The 22,157-nt window shown below is 37.8% G+C and overlaps 1 protein-coding gene across 1 annotated transcript in view; it reads right to left on the reverse strand.

The window, feature by feature from the left end:
- Nucleotides 1-22,157, reverse strand: part of epha5 (EPH receptor A5) — a 74,897-nt gene that overhangs the window by 18,692 nt on the left and 34,048 nt on the right. Inside the window, exons 4-9 of the mRNA XM_015035640.1 lie at nucleotides 14,584-14,739; nucleotides 13,909-14,247; nucleotides 4,055-4,179; nucleotides 2,961-3,050; nucleotides 2,192-2,261; nucleotides 1,980-2,082 (exon numbers count right to left, since the gene is read on the reverse strand). Coding sequence (XP_014891126.1) covers nucleotides 1,980-2,082; nucleotides 2,192-2,261; nucleotides 2,961-3,050; nucleotides 4,055-4,179; nucleotides 13,909-14,247; nucleotides 14,584-14,739 — 883 coding nt within the window. The remainder of the gene's footprint in view (nucleotides 1-1,979; nucleotides 2,083-2,191; nucleotides 2,262-2,960; nucleotides 3,051-4,054; nucleotides 4,180-13,908; nucleotides 14,248-14,583; nucleotides 14,740-22,157) is intronic.

Consider the following 22,157-nt stretch of genomic DNA (forward strand, 5'->3'; position numbering starts at 1 on the left):
ACTTAAATGCAATGGAGCACAATGACACATAAGCACACACATATTGGAATAATGTCCAAATGTGTTGGCCAGCCAGGCAAGAAAAGACTGCTGGGTTTACTGAAGAAGGGCTGTCTGCAGTGTCTGGTGGAGAGTGCTCTATTAGGTGGATGAGTAAAGAGGTATGAGCACCTTTAATGCCTGGGCAGCCTTCCAAGTACATACATATAGTGCTCTCCATGCTTTTATTAAGATTTGTAAAAGGAAGATGTAAAAAAAATAAAATAAACCCTCTGCATAAATTTTATGGCAGGAGCATATTCTAGCAGCTGAAAAATACATCTGGTACTTTGTGTACTTTTATTTAGTGCAGGGAAATAAATCCATACTAAAAAAAATAATTGTTTTGATTAAATCAGGTGGAATAATTATGTGCATCTTAAATCATTATTTAAGATAAATGCAACTAAAGCATTTCTTTAATTTACATTTGATGATTTTTAGGTGATCAGAGTTTCTAGGAATATTTTATTACTAATGGATTCTGTTTCATTTGGGTAAACAAAAATGATCCGACAAAAACGCAAATTTCTCTTAGCCAAAAGCAATCAGAGTAAATGGGGATTCGTATTTATGTTCCCATCACAGACAGTGAGCAGGATAGCAAGGCGGGTTAAAAAAAAAATCTCTAAAGCTAATTTCTTTACAAACCTTATTTGATGTTATCTATATGCTGATGCGAGAAAACAGCATTTTCTGTCCAACCATCACCGAGGCAAATGTGTTTCAGTTTGTGAATCTCTACTGGGACTTAAACTAGAACTGTGAGCTTTGGTTAGATGAGACTAAATTACAGCAAATGCTCCAGGGGCATTTGGCATAAAACACAGAAATAACATGTGGAAAAGAAACTCACTCCCACTTTTCTGTGTGGTTTAGGGTCCTTGATGCTGTGAGCTTAACTTTCTTACAAATGCTCAGGGAACCTTAACAGAAGGTTAAGGAGCTATTAGAAATACAAAGACATTTTAAGCAAAAATATGGTGAACTTATTTCTATTAAAAAAATTATGCAGAACAAGTAACCAAAATACATGACCAAATTAAAACCAATAGTCCAGGAGGCACAAAGTCAAACTCTGACCATGATGGACACAGGATTCACACAGGAGGAGATTGTGCAAACAGACAAATGCTCAATTAAAGGTGTTTTTAAGTTAAAAAGGGAGTTTTACATACTGTTGACCACAAAGGTACCAATCATTGTGCAATCTTCTTTTTTTTTTACTTTTAAAAACATCATAGCTTTAAGATTATTGCTGAAAATTCTGAACAGCTTTAAAATTTTAGTTTCGTCAGATTGTCATAGACTTTACATAATTATAGGATCAGGCAACATTGATTTATCTCTCATCTCCATTTTTTTTAAGTAGCCCTTTATTTCGAAGACTCCTTCAATCAACTCCAGTCCCAAAAGTTAGATTTACAATCCTCTATAAGCTCTGTCCTCATAACTGCTAGCAGTGATCAATTTAACCATTAAAAGTAAAATTCTTCCTAAGAATCTTTCCGTTTGGTACCGAAGAACTCAGCGAAGCGTTTGTGTCTGCACATATTGCGGTGAAGGAGTTGCACCGTCAAAATAAAGCAAAGAGTGACATTACATCTGCAAAAAAAGATCAGTGGCTGGCCCTTTGCCCACCTGACTGCCTCAGGAGAGTAAAAAAAAAAAAAACCTTTATAAAGACATTGTTGAACTGTTGTCCCTGACAAATGCTATAAAGACCACGCAACATGAACCAACACAGAGAGGTTTTTCCGAGCACACAAAATAAAACTATAATCAAACAATGCCAGTAATGCTGCAAGTTAAAATAGCATTGTTGGGCACATTTATTATATATTATTGCAAATGCTAATTAATGTCTAGCTCCCCCACCCCCCTACCCTCCAAACGTTTAATGCTTCATTTCTTTTCCTTCATATCTATTTATGCCTCACCGTCCGCTGAGCAAGAATCCAGCAACAACCGCCAGCAGAACCAGCGCCAACGTGATGGCCACCGCTATTATGGAAGCCTGAGCACGCTCGCTGGTGGCAGTTACTGCCAAAAGAAAAAGATGTGAGATTAGACACACGCGGTAAGCACACAAAGCTGCACCTGGCACCTATTGTTGATTGCGTTGTCGCGCTCCCATCTCTGATGTACTCACAGTAAGGGCTCGTCTGGAATTCAAAACGTCGGCTAAATGCGCCGTAGCCTGCTGAGGTCCTGGCTCGTACCTGCGACGCATCATCAAGAATCATTTGCATCATTGTAAACATTTCCATATTCATGTTTGCTTTACTTATTTTGAATTTGATCCTGTGTAGGCTATTTAAATTAGGTGCTACTTTTTGCAATCTATCCCTTTAACAACATCTGTTTTGTTGTCATTACATTGCTTTGCAAAACTATTCATATAGCTTTTACTTTAAAAACTCTAAAATTACAACCACAAACTGTAATGTATTTTATCTGGATTTTAAGATATTTATAGCTCAGGTGCAAACATCAGTTGAATGGACAACTCTTCATAGTCGTATCTAACAATCTGGCCTTTAAGGAATGAAGACACTGCATTTAGTCACTTCTGTTGTGCAATACAGACAAGATGCACAGCAAAAAGTTCCTATAAAATTAGCCCAAAAACAAAATTTTACAATCTGCAGGCAAAATTCCAAGCATAATAATGTCTGAGAATGGTCCTGTTTAAGTCCAGACCTAAATCAAATTGAGAACCAAAGCAACACGCTCAATATGACTGATAATGAGCTACTTTTCTCAGGAGAAAATGGGCTAAAATTTGAACTTTTTTATGTGCATAAAGTATATTTAAGCTTGTGGTTCCAACATGACAAAATGCAGAGAAGGTCAAGTGGTAATTGTACAAATTATCTTACTAATTGTCTTTTTTTATTGTTATTATTTGAAGGTATTACCTGAAAGATGTAGACTGACGAAGGTTTCAGGCCTTCCACCACCATTTCTGTTTCTTTTGACTTTATTATGGTATAACTGGAGTCCTGCTCCTGTAGCAGCGGCAGAGAAAAGAAATTAAATCCCCCTCATTAGCTTTTAATCTCTCAGCATGGTGGGCAGAATGACATTCATCTACAAGCATTTGTTTTTCCAATCAGATTTTTGATAATGTATGTACTTAGGACACCTGTGATGTGTGTGTGTCTGTGTGTGTGTGTATGGTAAATGTGTTTTAATCCCTGTGTGCAAGCATCAGTTTCCAAGCTGAAACCACATCAGGTTTAAACACAACTAAATGCTCCTTCCATTAAGCCCGAGGCCATTAGCCGACCACTGACCACAAACTGCACTGTGTTCTCATGTGAACCTTTAGTCTGACCTTCCATAAAAGAAGACATTAGAGCCAGGCAGAGGGAAAAGAGGAAGGGCACAAGAGAAACAGTGATACGGATGAAAGCATCGTATTGCTGTGCTGACCTTAATCCAGTGGAAAAAAAACATATGCATCATCAAAAAAGTCAAACTAGTCAAGAAAACTTTAATACTAAGCTATTGTATTGGTTAACTCATGGCATATCAATGGACAAAGAACACATTTTGATATAAACTGTTATTTTAGCAAAGATGCTTTGCTGTTCCAAAAGCCAGTTTCTGAAGTCCATTTTCGTGGAAATGCTTGAGAATTCTGTTTTTTAAACAAGAAATTCTGTTTTTTAAACAAGGAATTCACATTCAGTCAGAAATCTTCAACTGAAAAAGCAAAAGCAAAACGGGAATCAAATGTTAACAATTTGACCGTAGCAATGTGCAGGGTCTCTTTGTGCTTTTAAATCATAAGAGAAAGGCATGAAATAGAAAAAAAAAATGCAGCTATTTCCAAGAATAAAACACATTTCACGACACCAGCAAACTTATATTTGTACTTTGCAATGATTTCAGTGACATGATTGACATATTTATGCAACTGACATCATTAAACTAAACAGCAACCCAAAAATCTTCCACTCTACTAAAGTTTCAATCTCAGAAAAGAGAAGCCAAGTTGTTACCTTACCTTTTCAAAATATTTGATCTCGTACTCGAGGATGATGCCGTTGGGCCGGTCAGGTTCTGCCCATGAAAGGGCGATGCTGCTCTTTCCTGTGTGGCCTTTTCTCACTACACTTACCGGGGATGGTGCTGCAAACACAGAAATATACTGTTACGTTATATTGCAACAGTTCGCAAATATTATATTGTCTTTCATTATTTGTAACCCACTATAGCAGATTGATGACAGGTAATGAAAAAAAAAAAAAAAAAGAAGATCGTTTCGTGGCCTGGGTTTGACGTAACTGAAAGCAACTCCATAAATTTCAAACAAGAACTGAGCAAAGTTGCCAAGACATTAAGTAGAAAAAACTAAAACATTTTACAGAATTCAAAATTTCATTACTACTTAAAACAGGAGGATTCTGCTTTATGTTGTTCCTGCAGGTTTCTTACCAAAAAGCCTCCTGGAATCCAGAATTGTTTGAGGTTTTCCTCCTCGGTCCACCGAGTTCTAATTTAACCAGAGATATTGGTTCTGAAGGCAGATTTAGTGCTTAAGGATATTTACAAGCTGAGTACACCTGTCTCTAATTATATACCCCCTTTATATCTTGAAATGCAGCAGGTGCATTTTGATGAGGCCAGAAAGTCAATTCGGCTCCTGCTCACGTCTAGGTGAGACCGTCTCCTGAAGCTACAAAACCTGGCAACCCCTAGAATTTATTGGATGCTGTCAAACTTTCAAGACGGAAACTTAAACAAACCCCCCCCCCCCCCAAAAAAAAAAAACAAACAAAAATCGATTATTGCTTTCGAGTACAGGTATTGTTTCTATTTTGAAGCGAAGTGAGCCAAGTTGTGTGAGTTTCCATCAATCTTGGAGCCATCCGGTTGTAACCTGAGCTGTTCGGCCGTCTCTCAGAGGGACAGTTGGAGAGTTTCTGACACATAAAGAGCTTTTAACCAGGCAAAATGCTCCCTCAGGCAACATCTTGGTGGCGTCCGAGTGTGAGCGTACGTGCATGCTCCCGTGCGCGTGCATTGCCCGTCTTCTGCACAAATGCTAAACAGCGTTTGGATTTCAATAGCCTCAGCAGAACTCCGCAGGGAATAAATCATTGCTACAAACACAGTAACTAAATCCTGAGTGGATGGTTGCACAGAAGTGTTATCTGCAACATCTTAAAAGCCTGAAACTAGAGACCACATAACACACACACACACACACACACACTTTCACTGCTTAAATGGAATAAAGGTAGGGATTCAGTAATGACAGAAGGATTATTTTCCCAGAAGCATCATGATCAACACTGTTCCAAAAAAGTTTAAATCCTTAAAATGGATGCAGTGTTCAGTGCTGTCATAATTGATTACATTTGATTATAATCAACAATTAAATGTACAATCCTTTATTCAGGACTGAATAAAGGATTTAGTTTTCTAACTTATTACTGGTGATTCTAGCAGAATTAAAGATTTTGGCAGTGGTTGCCTCTAGTCAAGAGTAGCTGGACAGGAAGCAGTGCAAAGAGAAAAGGGGAAGATGTGCAGTAAGATACCGGGGGCTGGGAACTGAACCGAACGTGCAGCATCTACGCCGAGGAGTGTAGCCTGAGCATACGGTGTGCCTCTCTACTGCTGAGCCATGTCATGCTGCAGCATGGACAGATTTAAAAAAATAAAAATAAAATATGTTTTTCAGTATGCCACATTAATTACTCCAAGGTTCATATCTATTACTGCATTTATTGCAGAATAGATCAAATATTGGAGTATTTGATCAAATACTTGCACAATGCTTGAAGCAGACGCCAGACGTTTGCAACTTTAAGTCATACTTTTGGTTGTTTTTTATGCTGGGGAGTTTGTGTTTGCTGGAAAAAGAAATGTTTTACACCAAGACAAAACATCATACCAGCGAATCTCAAACTGCATATAAACGGATGCAATCATCAAATTTACCAGAACAACTCAAGTTTATACATTTGGCTAAAGCTTGTTTTGGAAACCAGCTGCTATTGTCGTCTGCCGTGGCAAGTGAGCAGTGCACTTACTCTGTGGCGATATTCTAGAGCCAAATACAGGAAAATAGAAAACATGCATACATTTAGAGCAACTATCTTTATGATGCACTGCATTCATAGGGAGTTAATTGTGCAGCAATCTTTGGTACTTAAAAAGGATTCAACCATCAAATGTTATCGACTAAGTATACTTAGCTCCTCTTTTGTTATTTCTCTTAGTCTTGTACACACACATCCCAACTGTATTAAAAAAAAAAAATGTTTGTTTGACACTAGAAGCCATCAAAGTTGGTGCAGTCTGTTTTTGTGAACATCAACTGTCATGTTCTGAAGGTTAATGTGCCCTCTTCATATGCATCAGCAATTTATTTAGCAGCTCTGGATTTAGCAACAAAAAGATGACATTTATCTCCATCTTGTTACAGTTTGTGTACATGTTTCAAAAGAGTGAGAGTGGAAAGGAGGTTGGACAATGAGCATTTTGTTAGGCCATGTGGCAGTGAGTAAGCAGGAAAGTAATGTAGTGATTATTTCATAGTGTCACAAGGGGGAGGAAATGTATACAATACAGGTAAATATAGGTTTTTGGCCAAAACAGCAAAATTGATATCTAAAATTGGCCCAGACTTTCATTTGGGTGCATCCTAATTTAAACATTTGCTAAATTAATTTGCATAAACTGTAAAGTACTTTAATTAGAGATGCATACAGAAATAGACCGGAAATCAGAATCAATTGATTTTAAGCTGAATCCAATCTTTTCCACCGAGTCATCACTTCTTATTTACAGGCTGCAGGACAAGAAAACTGGTTGTGGAAGTCATTACTCAACTCTAAAAACAGCTAAAATCAGTCTTGGCAGGTCAGAGTTTTACAAATATGCTCGTCAGAAATCACACTCACCAAACCTCTGATCGTTGCAGTAATTTTAATATGGGTTTTTAGTAGGAACTGCAGAAGAGTAACAGGCGAGAGAAGATTTGGACAGTTTTGAAAATTATATTGAGGGAAGTGGGAAAAAAAAATACTGAGAAGCAAAATATTAGTGAGAAGATGAGGAGGAGTCCTGCTGAAAAAGTGTTGGCAGGGCCCAAGCAACACATTTATTTTAGCAGCAGAGAAGACAGCGTGGAGAAGCGTCTTTGCTTAAACACTTCCACTCCCCGTTAAACCTGCTAATGAGCAACTTCAGAACAGTAACGCAGAACACGAACGTGCTTCAGCAACTGGCGTGATGTCATAATGGCAGCCCTAAGACTAGTTTTCTCTTTGTCCTAAGCCTCGTGGCGATAATAATTTTTTTTTTTCTTAAAGAGAGATGTTAGAAGCGAGTGAGAAACCACTTCAGAGGACGAGTACATGCCCTTCTCCGGATAAGCACATTATTACATTGCCGAACGTAACCCTGTCAGACTTCTATCTGTCTGCACCATCGCAAAAAATCAATGCGGGCCTTAGACTAACTGGTTTATTATTTTTTAATGATTCTTGGAGAATGTCAGAAAGATAGGGGCACAATAAATCAGAGAGGAGGGAGGGGGGAAGCCTTTATTAGAAATCATGATTTAACCTTATCCCTGCCTGCTCCATGGTGACAATCTCAAACTAGGAGTGTACAGCAGCTACATGGCCACCATTTAATGTGTTTGTCAATTAAATGCATGTTGGAGTTGTTAAGGGAAGGTTTACATGGAAGATTTTTTTTTTTTTTAAAGTACCAATAAAATACTCACGTATATCCTCCAGCTACTGCTGTATGTTTTGTCTGCAATGCTATTTCAACAGTGAAGATACTCATGTTTTTATATCTGTAGTTATATACAGATAAAACATATTTACTTGAACTATAAAACATTTTTTTTTTACGGCAATAAGCTCAAACATGACCACATTTCCCATTTTAAGACCAGTTAGTCTTGTCAATTTCTTCTTAAATGTTGACAAAAATATGTTCAAACATTCTTCAAATTGATCAGAGCAAGGCTGTGTGAGACAGCTTTGCATGGGTAAAGCAGTGCACAGAACATTACACACACCTCTGCCATCAGGTGATTTGGGTAACAGACACAGGAGAAACAGAGGAAACAACACATGTGGCGCACAGTGTAGCTCACAACAAAGCCTGGATTGCAAGAGGCTCCCAGCAGTCTGGCTCACGCACTGCATTTTGCAGTTGCTAATGACGACCTACACAAAATCCTAATTGTGGCCGTCATGCTCCATTTGCCCTTATAAAGAAATATATTAAGATCTGTACAAATTTATACGTTTCAGATCAGATGAAATTTAACTCAGATTCTGCCTTTCCAAATTGTTTAAAGGCAGTAATGGGAAATGAATGTGAATTTGAAGGTACAGTTGCACTGCAAAAGAAAGGTCTCTTTAAACAGTGTATGCATATATCTGGTTTCAATCGTTTATTTCTCTCTGCCAGCTCACTAAAGTCGAAGAAACGAGGCAGCACTGAAACTGCAACCAAGGCCAAAATAAGATGATTGCTCATCTAAAAGGCTTAAGGCTTAACTGGGTTGTCAACCTTTCCTTTGCTCCAAGAAACGCCAAGTAAAAAAAAGACACACACAGGCAGCAGCAACTTTATCTACTAACAAAAATTTGCCCTCTTACATATGTTTTGATTTTTTACAGTCTCCCATCCAATACACTGGATTCCAGCAATCCCTCGACGCATTCTGTATGGAAGCCAACAACAAACACGCAGCTACAGCAGGAGGAAATGCACCGTCAACAAGCAGAGGCAATGCGTCACAATTCATGTGATGAATAGCCAGCAACAGCTTAACTCATGTACAAATACATTTTTACACAATGGCCCTACATTTTATGAACATTACGCAAATAACCCAAAATAAAGTCGGCAAATTAGAAGGATGTTTTGTGTAATTATCTCACATAATTCAGAATAATTACAACTGTGGATTGTAACACAATTTCAAAGAGGCTATGTGAAATTTAAAATTATTTCACTTACATTCCAAAGCCAGTTTTGGGCCATACATTTGGATTAAACCAGCAGGTTTTGCTCACGTGGAGATTTTTTTCTTTTTAATGGGTCAGCAGGGATCTAATCACTTTGGCACATCATTACCAGAGTACCAAATACACATGGGCTGGTATGAGACTCTCACAGGAAAATAGCATAGTACCAAAATATGTAGGTTTTCACTGATTTTTAAAACAAAAAACATAAGGTGTGAAATTACTAAAACTGTGGGAACTTCCTCAACCGAGTAATGTTTGTTTTATTTATTAAAAACTGGATACAAAATAAATCCAAGTTCAATACTAAAGAGCAAGTTGTTTCTAAAGCAGATTCCAAAAGCAACAAGACACTTTTTTCTTATTTGTTCTTTGTTTTGTGACCTTTCCTTCTATCAAAGTCCTCCACATCAATTCTCCAATTTGTCCCCTTTGCCTCTACCTCGTCATGTCTCTCTCTTCCCTCCCCAACTTTTCACATTCCTCAATCACCTCCTCGCGACAACACTTTATTATGCAGCAAGACTTCAGAGATGCTGTGAAATCGGCTATTTCATGGTTTTCTTATCACATGTGACACTGTGCACACATCAAACAGCAGGTCCTCCAAGTCTTCCCAGCAGCCGGAGTGTTTCTCGCTCCTATGTCCCTCAGGAGTTCTGTCTCGCTTGCTTTCTACCACCACCAAAAACACAACAAGCACAAAGCCTGAACGCAAAATTGTTGCCATGCGCTCAGTGCAGTGATCAAGGCGCTCACAAGGTAATTACTCTCGAGTCAAAGGCTGGTAGATCAGAGGCAGTTAAACCTCTCATTACGAACGTCGCTACAGGTGTGATGTTATATTTAATAGGACGGGTTTTAGTGGCATCAGAATGACAGCGGTAATCAATGTTTCTCCGTCATGGTGCTGCGACGCTTTTGTAGTTTCAAAGATGCAGAGATACAGACAAACTACAACCACCAACTCAACCCCGTTTTTGGGGGATTTTTTATCTGATTCACCCACATAAAGAACGGCAGAATTTCGAAACGCAAAAGTAACGATTACAAATTTTTGTTACATAATTTTTTACAAACAAAATTCTGAAAAACGATTAATGTTCTCCTCCTCCGTCTTCCCAGTCTTCAGAAGTGTGTCTCTACCAGCTTTGGATATGTAGAACTGAAATTTGTGACTGGTATTATTAAATATTAAATTTAAAAAAATCTCAAATATTCTGAACTAAGACATTTCATTGCAACTCTGACAACTTGAATCGTTCTTGTCCTGCTGTTTGGTGAACCTCCAGTAAACTCTCACTTTTTGTCGTCTTTTGAATCCGTCCATCTTCCCATCATTCTGGCCAGATAGATTTTTTTATATGAAAAAAAAAAAAAAAAAATCTTCCCACAGCATGAAGCCACTCCCACCATGTTCTACAGTTAGGATGAATTGAAGGTTGTGTGCAACGTTTTATTTTTCGCTGTAAGCATGACAAAATGCTTGTCAAGTTCAAGTAGTGTCAACGCTTCAGCAAGGTCACACATTTTACACCAAGAAAATAATGTACGCTTCCTACACAGTAACATAACATAATGAGGGGGAAAAAAGATAGCAGGAAGCGGTCGTAGCATTAGTGAATTTAGCTGATTGTTGCACTTTTTTCTACAAGCAGTTGCCTCACAACTGGCTGTGCAGACAATTTTATTTTCCAGCTCACACAGCATAGTTTGTTTTGATTAAAACTGACTTGAGGGGATTACCTTGTGTTATTGATCCCAAAGTGAGAATCTGCTCACTTTACTGATCCTGATTGTTTTTTGCCCTTCAACAAAAATATTAATGTCCAGTTTGGTGTAGTTTGCACACTGCCGCCCTGCCCCCATATGTGCATAGTACTGTTTTATTTGTTGCAGAAATATTTGGTGCAACTTCAAAACTTAGTTGCAATATTGAACACATGTGCAATGCAGATGGTTAATAAGTATACATGTATTCAATGAAAATTAAGGTATGTATTTTGGCAACGTTGTAACCTTTTTCATTTTCTATACAACAACTAACAAACCTGCAGCATCAACAAATGTGGTCTGTTGATTTTGAAGGTGGCGTTTGATGAAATGTAATGATTGTGGCTTGTTTCACAATTGGTGCCTCTGTGATGTTTTTATGGTGTAAAGCACAATGAACTGTCGTGTTGCTGAAATGTGCTATACAAATAAACTGGACTTTTTCTTTTATGGTCAATCTAGTTGCTGAAAAAAAACAAAAAAAAAAACAATAACAAAACACAGATGACTGAATACTATTTTTCCATGAAATAAGACTGACTAAACAGGCTAATCTTCAAGGAAGATACCTTTTAATTTAAAGTAGTCAGCGGTCAGAGTTGGACAATTTTCACTCAATCAGCTTTGATCAGTGATTAGTCAGTCAAGTCCTAAACAAAAACATGTGCTTTTTTCTTCCATCTGTTAAATTATATTATCTGGATCAAAACTGACCATAAGACTATGAATTATATTGCACTTTTTTGAGGAAAAAACTGGTAAAAAGATTTTTAAAAAGTTTGGTTCATGTGCTTTGATGCATATCTAGGGTTTATCTCAAGTTCATTTAACCAATCTGAATGTTTTAAACACAACTGTTCTGACTTTAATAGCTCGTGATTTTAAAACAATTCAGCGCCATATCAGGTTACTAACCGCAGCTCTAGCCTAACCCACCCATTGCCAAAGAGCCGCACAACTTATCTGCCTGCGTCTCCTGAGTGTAATCTAACTTAATCCCAAATCTCCATTTGGTCGTGTGACTGGCTAATCCAGCTACAACTTCAATAACCTGAAATTGAGTTTTATAGCCTGGTGTAATCCACTCAGTTCGCTGACAGCCGTAGTGACAAGACATTTAGAGGACTGTCAGCAGCCTTGACTGTTAGACAGCCATCTGCCTCCGTCTCTATCTGTAGGCATCCGCCTTCAACACATACCATATCTGCTATCTGCCCTTTTACAACCACTACGACTCCTACTGAGGCTGCTAGTAATACTACCTACTGTTCTTTGAATCCCAGCATGCCATCTGTTCAGCAAAACGCAGCAAACCCTATCCTTCAACACAGTTTGTTTGTTTTTTTTTCTTCCGCTTTTCCTCCAGATGGAAGCCTAGGGGAGGAGAACTGTAATCTCGTGTCTCTCTCATTTCATTACGATGTGAGCTAACCAGATCATTATAAGCAAATAAAAGCTACACAAGTGCATACCTGCTATAAATATGATAATGTGTTACGGAAGCAAATGTGAGCTCTGTTTTTCATTTTAAAAAAAGGAGCCCTAAAGCAGCTATGACACAATATAAACATACATTTATATGCACTGGGGAAAAAAAAAAACAACCTCAATCTGTTTTTGCCGAGTCTGACATTAAATCACACTAAACTTCCTTGGGCCTGCTAGCATTACCAAAAATAACTTATATTTAAATGCCAAAGCAATGAGAGATGCAACGGGATAAAGACAGAGTTTTTGCAACCTTTCTCAAATTCAGATGTTAATGACATTTCCTCATTTATTTGTTTTTATTTTATTTAAAGTTATGGTTTGGGTAAATCTTTTGGTTCTTTCTCCTTATTGCCATTTACTTTGGGAAGTATATGATACTGCCACCACTGTACTTTAAAGGTGGGGTAGTGTTGGAAGGGTTGGAAGCCTCCTCCTTTCTCATTTAAATACAAAAACAGTGATTAGGGCCAAGCAAATCTTTGGCCCTAACCAAGTCTGGCTATACTTTAATCAGACCACTGAAAACTATAGTCAGACTTTTATTTTATTTTTAATTTTTTGGAGAAATTGCTTTTCCACTATTTGACCCTCTCAGCCATTCTCCTGATGTCTTGGTGTCACACAAGGAAGCATGTTTACGGTTATCACCTAAGTACACCTAAAAGTGTAATGTTTTGATTCAACTTTAAATTAGAAGCATACAAAATCCATAAAATCATTCTTTAAGGTTCTCTATATTGTTCAAAGGCATAAAAAATAGCAAATACATAAATAAATAAATAAATAAAATTCTGTCTCGTTATTCTTGCATTTAAACATGAATCCTTTCGGCAATGCTAACTGACACTAAGCAAAAAAAAAAAGTGTAACCTGGGTAAGTGCGTAAGCAAATGTCATGTCAATGCAATGCTTCTTTCCATTGTCCAACATCAGGGTGGTCTATTGGGTTTAGCCACTTTACTAGACATTTGGTCAGGAGTGTGTACATAAAGTATTTTTCTTCCTGCGGTTAACAAACTGCTTTATCACAATGATTTATCACTGCTGGCATAAAAGAGGCATAACACCTGCTACCGCACACAGAACCCATACACACAACAGCTTGCAAATCAGGAACATTCATTATGCCACAGATTTCTGTGAATCTTGTTTATGGAATGTTTCCCCCCCAAATGAAGGTACCAAGCTGCTTTTTTGATGACATATCGGACAGCAAAGCATTTTGTTTTTTCTGTTGTTGTTGATAACAGGGACAGTACATAAGCGAAAATTAATACAGCGACAGATCTGTTGGACAAATACTGTGATAATTTGATCATCTGGAGTCTTTGTTTTCACACTCGGCTATTTGTTCCTGGAAGCAGACATGCTGATCTGCGTTGGCTGATTAGACGGAAGATTTAAAAAAATGCTTGGCAACAAGCAATAATGTTCTATTCTGCAGGAAAAACTATCATCACGGCTAATGTTCTTTCAATAACTGTACGTGTATGAAAAAGGCGATTGTACCAGACGAACTGGAACGTAAACTGCACATGTACACTCTGACAATGCTCAGTAATCACGACAGAAATGACGTGCAACATACCTGCCTGATTGGTTGTCACATTAAGTGTCACATACTGCTTTGCATGGTCTTTGGCAAGCTCAGACACCCCATTGATGGCCTCCAACAGGAAGCTGTAGTTGGTGTGCGACTGGAGGTCGGCCACCATCACCGAGGTGTTCGAGAGGCCAAGTCTGCGTGGCAGAAACCGCACGTTGGGGCCGCACTCCTCCAGTCCTCTGCCGTCTGGTAAAACACGTCTGCACAGGATGTTGTAGCGGATGTCCTTCCTGCCACCCGTCTCCACTGGAATGGACCACTCCAAAAAGACACTGGTTTCATTGACGTTGGAAATTGCATTCCGTGGTGCAGAGGGAGGACCTAAAAAAAAAAGACAATTTAAATACATCATCACGAAAAAAACAATTAGTTATCTATCAGATGGCTATTATGAGTTAGCCATCGGATTAACTAAAAACTGCAGGAAAGAGTATCAAATATAAAGTATCAATATATTGTATGCTAACGATTAAATGTCAAAATACACCATCTTGCAGATGGAGTATTTGTCAAAAAATGTTTCTCTAAATTAAACAGTGTGGAACCGTAGTATTTTTTTGCTTCACGTTATTTTAAGAACATCGGATAGCAGTCCACACATGGCGTCACCACATTACAAGTAAATTTGTGGAAACAAAATAGGTGTTAAATCCTTACGTGTGCAGGCCATACTAGGAGGGTCAGAGTCGATCTTATAATATCCATCTTCACAGCTACAGGCCGTGGCCCCCATCTGTCTGGCCACACTGTGGGGTGGACATTTACTGCAGGCTGAAGACTCCAGCTGTGAGCGGTAAAACCCCATTTTGCACACTGAAAGACAGAAAAGGTTTTGCATGAGAAGTTCAGTGAAGGAAAAATGAGACGAGGAGGAGACTTCAAAACAGTAAAGAGTAGGCAGGCCCAGGGAGAGACGCGAGATTAAAAGAAGAGTACAAATGTAAAACAGTCTGTTTTTACCCCTTAAGTTTTTTAGTTGAATTTTAAGGTTTTTTTTTTCATTAGAGATAACAAGGGTAGAGTCTGAAAAGGAAACAAGGATTTGTCTCACTTCTACCTCTGTTTCTTTTGAAGTCAGATTTCTTCTCATGTTTCTCTTGGGATTATTGTTTTAGTGAACCCACACAGTCCTGTCATACTATTTCTGTTATATTGTCTTCATCAAAAAAGTAAGGCATTTCCCTTACAGTTGTTTTTTTTTTCCCACCCCATTTCAAAGGCTTCAGTTCGGCGATATACAAGTTGCACCTGTCAAATTGTTTGCACTTACATCTGCTGCACAATTATGGGTCCCTGTGTGAAGCACACACAGAACAAACATAAACAACAAGCAAAGAAATGGCATAGTGCTCACCTTAAAAACACACACACCCAATGGCTGATCTAAGTGGGGCAGATAGACAGGAGGACTATGCAGTTAGAATTACAACGCCCAGGAATACATCAACAATCTGTTGCCATGGCTTCAACCTCAGGTCCATCAATCACTGACTTTTTAGCTTCTTCCTGATATTGGAGGCTTACCCAGACAGATGTAAAAAAAAAAAAAAATAACTAGACAGGAAAAGGTTGTCCACAGATATTTTATAGTTTAGAAATGAATTCAAAGTGAAAGCAAGACAAAGTGCTGCACAATATGCTAACTGAATTAATTCATATTGGAGGGCAATAGATTAACTTCAAAATCTATTTTTTTAACCATTCATAAACTGACTTAAACTGGCTCTGACTGTAGTTTACGGAAATCTAAAATGTTTTAAATGACTTTAATGACTTTCAGTTTCCGTGCTGAAAGATGCCAATGACTTTGTTGCTAATCCTAATCTTAAACTTCAGATCAGGCCTTAGCATTTTGTTTTTGATACCTTTTCGTATTTTCACATCGTTTTACAGGTCTAACTGAAATTAAATTTAAGAGAAATTGATTTGGCTAGTGGTTATTGAGTCATTGTTGAGGCTGGCTTGGATAGCTTTTTGTTACCCTTAGCAAATGAAGTTATTAAAAATATATACATTTGGTATTTAGTCTGCTTATTTTTGTCTGAAATTCACCATTACTTATTGGGACATTTGAGTTAGACACAAAAGCTAAAAGTTGAAGAAATCTGTACCGGCGGACATATTTTTTTTCATAGCATTGTAGTAAGTATCATAGAGGTGAAAGTAAGTGGTGAGCTATGCGTTTTCTTTCTTTGTCCACAGAATTAAAGACTTGTTTGACCAGTGTTGGCTTTGTGTAGCTGTTATGAAGCAGACAGCACCTACATAATATAATGTCTGGTTTGAAGACAGCAAAATAAAGACAAGGAGAAGAAAAACACAATGTTAAAAGTGAAATGGGACAGGAAGAGATAGAGGCCAGGTTTATAAGAATGAGACATGAGGGACACAAAAGAAGGGGGAAAAAAGGAGACAATGGAGGATTGGTGGGATTGTGTGTGTGTGTGTGTGTGTGTGTGTGTAAGTCGTTAGGTAGCAGTGCCTCTGATTCACCTTGACGGAACCTTGGTCTGTTGTCATGGAACATTACTCTTGAAAAATTCTCCCTCTGCCCTGGATCACTCCGAGTCTCACCTCAAAATCTCTCTCCAACACACACACACACACACACCCACACACACCTACACAGACACTGGAGAACAAGGCTTTCATAGGAAAAATTGTTTGATATTTGGCAAAGCCAACAAACCCTGATGGACAATGATGATAAAACTAGAACAACTGAATGAATGTTATAGTGATGGTTAAATTCAATTTGAACTTGGCATTTCATAAAGCCATATGTATTTCAATATCACTTTAAGATGTTCATGTCCATTTTAGAGTAGTGGGACTCCAATGTCAAATAATAACCATAAACAAGTTGGTACTTCTGTCTTTTTCAGGACAGAAAAATACTTTTTTTGTTCATTTTGGAAAACCTGATTTTCGCCCAACATTATATACATTCCACAACGTGTACAATACACACACAAACACACTAATGTATAACTTAACTGCATATTAACCCCCCCTAACCCCTACAAACTCCCATTGTACTCCTCATTGAAAGCTGCCTCGATTCATGAAAATAAATGTATATGCCAGTAAGGTCCAGGTTCACACCATCCACAGTCTGAAGCAAATAAAAAACACGGCCATTTATGGCTTCAAAGAATGGGGACATTTATTATTATTGTAAAACTCACTTCGACCATTTTAAAATCCCCAGAGGCCAGTCAATAAAAATGGGTTGTCAGGTCCTTCCACATAAACAAACAAATCAGATTCTATACAATGCAGTCTTTTGATACAGTGTCATATCAATATATAAATCTTTTTTCACTTATTTCTAATGCACACCTACTATTGTCTGGCTTGCTATAGTTATCCAAACAGCGGTAAAGATTACATTCAGCTGTCTCTTGTAACAGCAGTGATTATTGTTCAGATTAGGAATATATGACATACTAGTGTCCGCCATTGTAATATAAGCAGCGGAAGAGCTACATTTTTTTTTTTTTTTATTGTGTTGACATTTACTTCGTTCTACTTTACCCAAAAACTAAGATCTGTATTTCTAACAAGATCGACTGAAAGAAGCAAAAAAACGTAATAGACTTCTAGTTTGATTTAACTAATGCATTGAAATGCTTTCCTTCTAGAAGCTGTACATAATTATAAGAAGAAAAAAGAAATCTAATTACAATGTGCAACATAGTGTTAAGAAAAATCAATTACATGCCACTAATCTCACAATTTTTAAGGTATTTCACATCACTGAGGCTAATTTTTATGCAGGATAAATAGACTCTTCATGCTCAACAACACAACATTTGTGACAACGTGATATGGCATGTCATACTGACATGAGATGAAATGACTACATTTGCAAGGTGTCATGCAGTAATTTGACTGTCTTCTTTTAATTACGCTCTGAAACATTTTGGGGGTAAACCATTAAGAGAAGCCCATAAAATAACCTAGTGGGTGAAGATGTTTAAAAGCTATTTTCTTTCCATGTCTAAGTCAAATCTAATGCATGCCATCTGTATGAGATCGCATTGTTATAGGCTATAAATTACAATACTTATCTGTTTTGTACTTAATATATTTAAATAATTTTCTCTTTCAGAAAAAAAAAATCTCATTCACCACACAAGACTTAATTATTTATTAAATTAATAAAGCTTAAAGGTCATGTTCAAAGAATTGTTAGTTTAGAATGGGCATCTTAAATCATTTGATTACTTTAAAATCACATAAATGGATTTATATTTATACCTGAAAACACAGACACACTTCCTGTGGTGTAGTTTGTTATGGTCATGGATGGATTCCTGAAATGGCTCACTCCTCATTGTGAATGCAACCTGTGAAGACAGTTTATAGTAGCAACGCGTGTGCGTGTGAGTGCGTCTGCATGTTGCCCTTGGGCAGGCTGTCTTTCTAATGCCACGCAGCTCTTAATGCACGGTGCAAAGGCTAATGGGTAATTAATATGCAATACACACTAATGCGTCTGTATGGATTTGAGAATGCATGTGTGTGTATGTGTACCATTTGAGAATGAGAGGTTAATACGTAATTAATATGCATCACGCACTGGCATCCCAGACAATTAGGGATCCAGCGGTGTCCGTGAATGCTTCTTAACAAACGTCCTGTTTAATTGGAAACATTTCACACTAAACATGTTGATTTATTTGCCTGGCTGTCATTTGAAGGGATTAGGAAGGAAGCTATTAGGGCTGAGTCAGAAAGACGCATTAAGGCTGAGCAGTGGGGTGTGGAAATTAAAAGGTAGATGTAAAGACCACCTACCACGCATCAACATTGGATTTAAAATCATTTGTCTCAGCATTGGCAAGCTGAGGATGCAAATATTGGCTTAGTACTCTGCGCATTGCAATATGAATGCAGCAAAGCTGGTTTAAGTGGAGCCACTTAAACTCTATGCAACTTATCTCAAGGATGTGACTCCGACATTAAGCCATAAGAAGATCGAAGGGTAGCAAGTTAATAATTCAACTTCAGAGGACATCTAGACATTTTCACCTTGCAATATGTATCAAGTGCGTTAATATTCAAAGCATAAGTTGTGAAAGTGCAGCAATTTCAAAATATATTATCACTTTTTGTCACCATACAAATGCAAACTTCAATTTATTTTAAGATTTTATGCGTATAACATATTGTGTTGCTTAATTTTGCAATACTTTGTGTGTGCTCATCTAAAATCCCAATAATCTACAGTTTGTTTATACCATGACAAATGCTAAAAACTGCTTATGAATATGTTTGCGAGGCACTTTATATTTTGGGTATGTGCCAGTCCTGAAGTTAAGTAAAATGATTGACATAAATGAGAATAAAATGAAATGGCTTAAATTGCATTCGCTGCACATTACAACTAATCACAACCTTCATTTCTGATCATAAATATTGATGTGAAAGTAAAAATTCAACAAAAGAAACAAAAAATAGCACGGCTGTGTTTCACTGTGATGCTTATATTGTTAGCCGATAGGATTGTGAAATAATAAACCAGCAGAAGAAACAGTAAATATCCTCTTCCTGTGTTTGTTCAACAGTAAACTACTGGCCTAAGAAACGTAAGCAAAGTGTGTGCTGGACTTTTCTGAGGTTGTGCATACATGAGGGTTTCATACCTTTATGCATCATTGTTGTCATTCTCTGTTTATGTGCAGGCCCCTGCATGTGTCCGTGTGTTTTTGCCAATGCATGCACATATTTGTGCATGTCACTGTGTGAACACTAACAAAGACGGATCATAATACAATAATAATACACAATCAAGTCAATGGGGATTTCCTGTCCGTGGAATAACACAGTGGGACATTGTTCAGCGCTCATTCATTCTCACAATCAGACATTACGCACAGACAAGGAGGTCAAGTTCCTAGTAGTTTTTGAATTTAAAACAATTTAGTAGCTTTATTAAGGTCTAGGCTGAAAGATTAATTATCATCAATAAATGATTATACCAAATCAGGAGTCTCCATTCCCTTAGATCACGCTTAATGCAGCTGAACGCCTGGCCTCTCCAGCAGCCCAAGTCTCCCCTGATAAAAGCAATAAATCTAAAGTTGCTTCTAATGGCAGATGGGCAACTTCACCAACAGCTGTCACAGTTTGTGTTGGTGAATATGAGAAGCTGAATGGGAGACTCGTTGTAAGCCCCGAGGAGGAAGATGCAACATCAAACTGTCACTCAGGTTTTGATGTTATTCCTGCAGCTTCATCTGGACTGTTCACTACTGTTAGTTCTGCAAAATTGAAAAATAGCAACCATACTAAAGTGCTTGGGTTAATAAATTTGATTAATTGAATGGACACCCTCTGCACTAGAGGCAGATCAGCAAAACCATCACAATTTTTTGCTCCCACAATACAGTGCAAGCCCACTTGAAATCCCTCAGCAGAGGTTACCATGTCTCACACACCAGGCAGTTAGAAATATTCGAATCGTCGTTGATAATCCAGCTGTGACATCTTTTAATTCTCAGACGGATCATCCAAACAGTATGTTGTAGATCTGAAGACTGTTTCTAACGCTTCCTCTGCTTCCTCTAAGCCCTTCGATTTTATCTGCAGCATTATTGCCACCACTTACACTGCCTGTTCAGCTAACGACAGAGGAAGGAGTGCATGAATCAGAGAAGAAATAAAGGTGTCCGTGGTAACTCTGGAGCACCTGTAGAGACCCAAGTAAAAGACTGTCGGCAGGATAACTATTAGTCATACACATTTCAAATATCTAAACTTTATAGAGTAGCGGCAAAGGAATAAGTAGTTCCGACTGAAGTCAGAGTCATGTAGGCGACAAGAAGGTGCTCTCAATAAAATGTAACTTTAGGCTACATTGCAATAGGTTGTAGCAGGAAACTGAGGTCAGACATTAACCATCACACAGTCTCGATAATCAAACTTAATAGTGGCAGTATTTTGCGATGGTGACATATTTCTTCAGTCAGGCTATGTTTTTGCTACAGGTTTTTGTATCAAGACATTAACACTGTTGATCAATATGTCTTCATTCAGTAGAGAAAAATTGACAAAACTTTCAATTTGAAGATATGTAAAACAGGTAGACACCCTCTGATGTGGAGTTATATTTGCAGCAAATGATTGTTGAAGGCATCAACTCAATACAAAACACTAGGTGCATTTGTTGTGAAATAAGCAAACAAAAGGAAAAAAAAAAAATATATATATATATATATAATTCAACCAACACTTTTAAAATTACATACCATTTGTTTGGTCAAATCTATAACATGCCATTAAAAAATGTGACAAAACTGAAGAAATAAATTGTAAGGATAGTTTTACAGAGTATTGGATATGAGCAATTTGACCAAAACAAATGTGTGATTAGATACTTTTGGATTTTATTAAGCCTATATGTGATCTTAAAGCACAAGATGAGTTTCTATTTCCCAGTTCACCCAGTCATAGCTACTGAGTGGGACTCTGGGGAGAAATAAGCTTTCATGGAAATAACTGGCTGTGCCGAAATATTTTATTAATAATTTACAAACTTCAGATTTATAGGTCTCCGTCTTTGAGCTCATCGCCATGTTTTTTTGAGCAGATTGACAATGTTGTAAACTCCTCTTGAAGGTGTCGTATTCGAGATTTGTAACAGGGTAACCAAGGTGACCAGATAGAGTTTGACATATGTTGTCATGTTTATTAAGGCCTAATAGGATTACTTCACATAAGGTCATCAGTAGTATCCTATAGGGTGGGCGGGGGAGTGCAGATCTGAAGATTGGGGGTAGGGGACAAAATGGGAGAAGTCAGTTTAACCAACAAGCACTCGGGAAGCACTTTAGTTGTCATGGCAGCATTACCGGGTTCAGATGATGGGATGATGAAGTGGGGGTTGAGAAAGGACTGACCAGAATGCAGGAGCAAAGCAGGAAAAGGTTGATTTACAAAATAAGTTACTCAGTTTCAATTTCATGAAATGCCACTAAATTGTTTGGGAGTTTAATAAATTGTGTGTTGTGGGTGGGGGAGTACTAATGATTCCTAAAGCGTTAAAAGTCCTTTTGGAAATGACAGATGTCAATATAACAAATGTGTCTCTATGTTATGCAAGTGACTGTAACAACAGTGTTACCACAACAACCACAAAACTCACACTGCTGGTGTGAACTCCTTCCTAGCTCCCCTATAATTCCCCGTGGACAGAAGCAAGAACGCTTCCTCGGGTTACCACT

This window comes from Poecilia latipinna, unplaced genomic scaffold (genome assembly GCF_001443285.1).
Source record: "Poecilia latipinna isolate Pla-1442-1.1 unplaced genomic scaffold, P_latipinna-1.0 Scaffold342, whole genome shotgun sequence".
Taxonomy (NCBI): domain Eukaryota; kingdom Metazoa; phylum Chordata; class Actinopteri; order Cyprinodontiformes; family Poeciliidae; genus Poecilia; species Poecilia latipinna.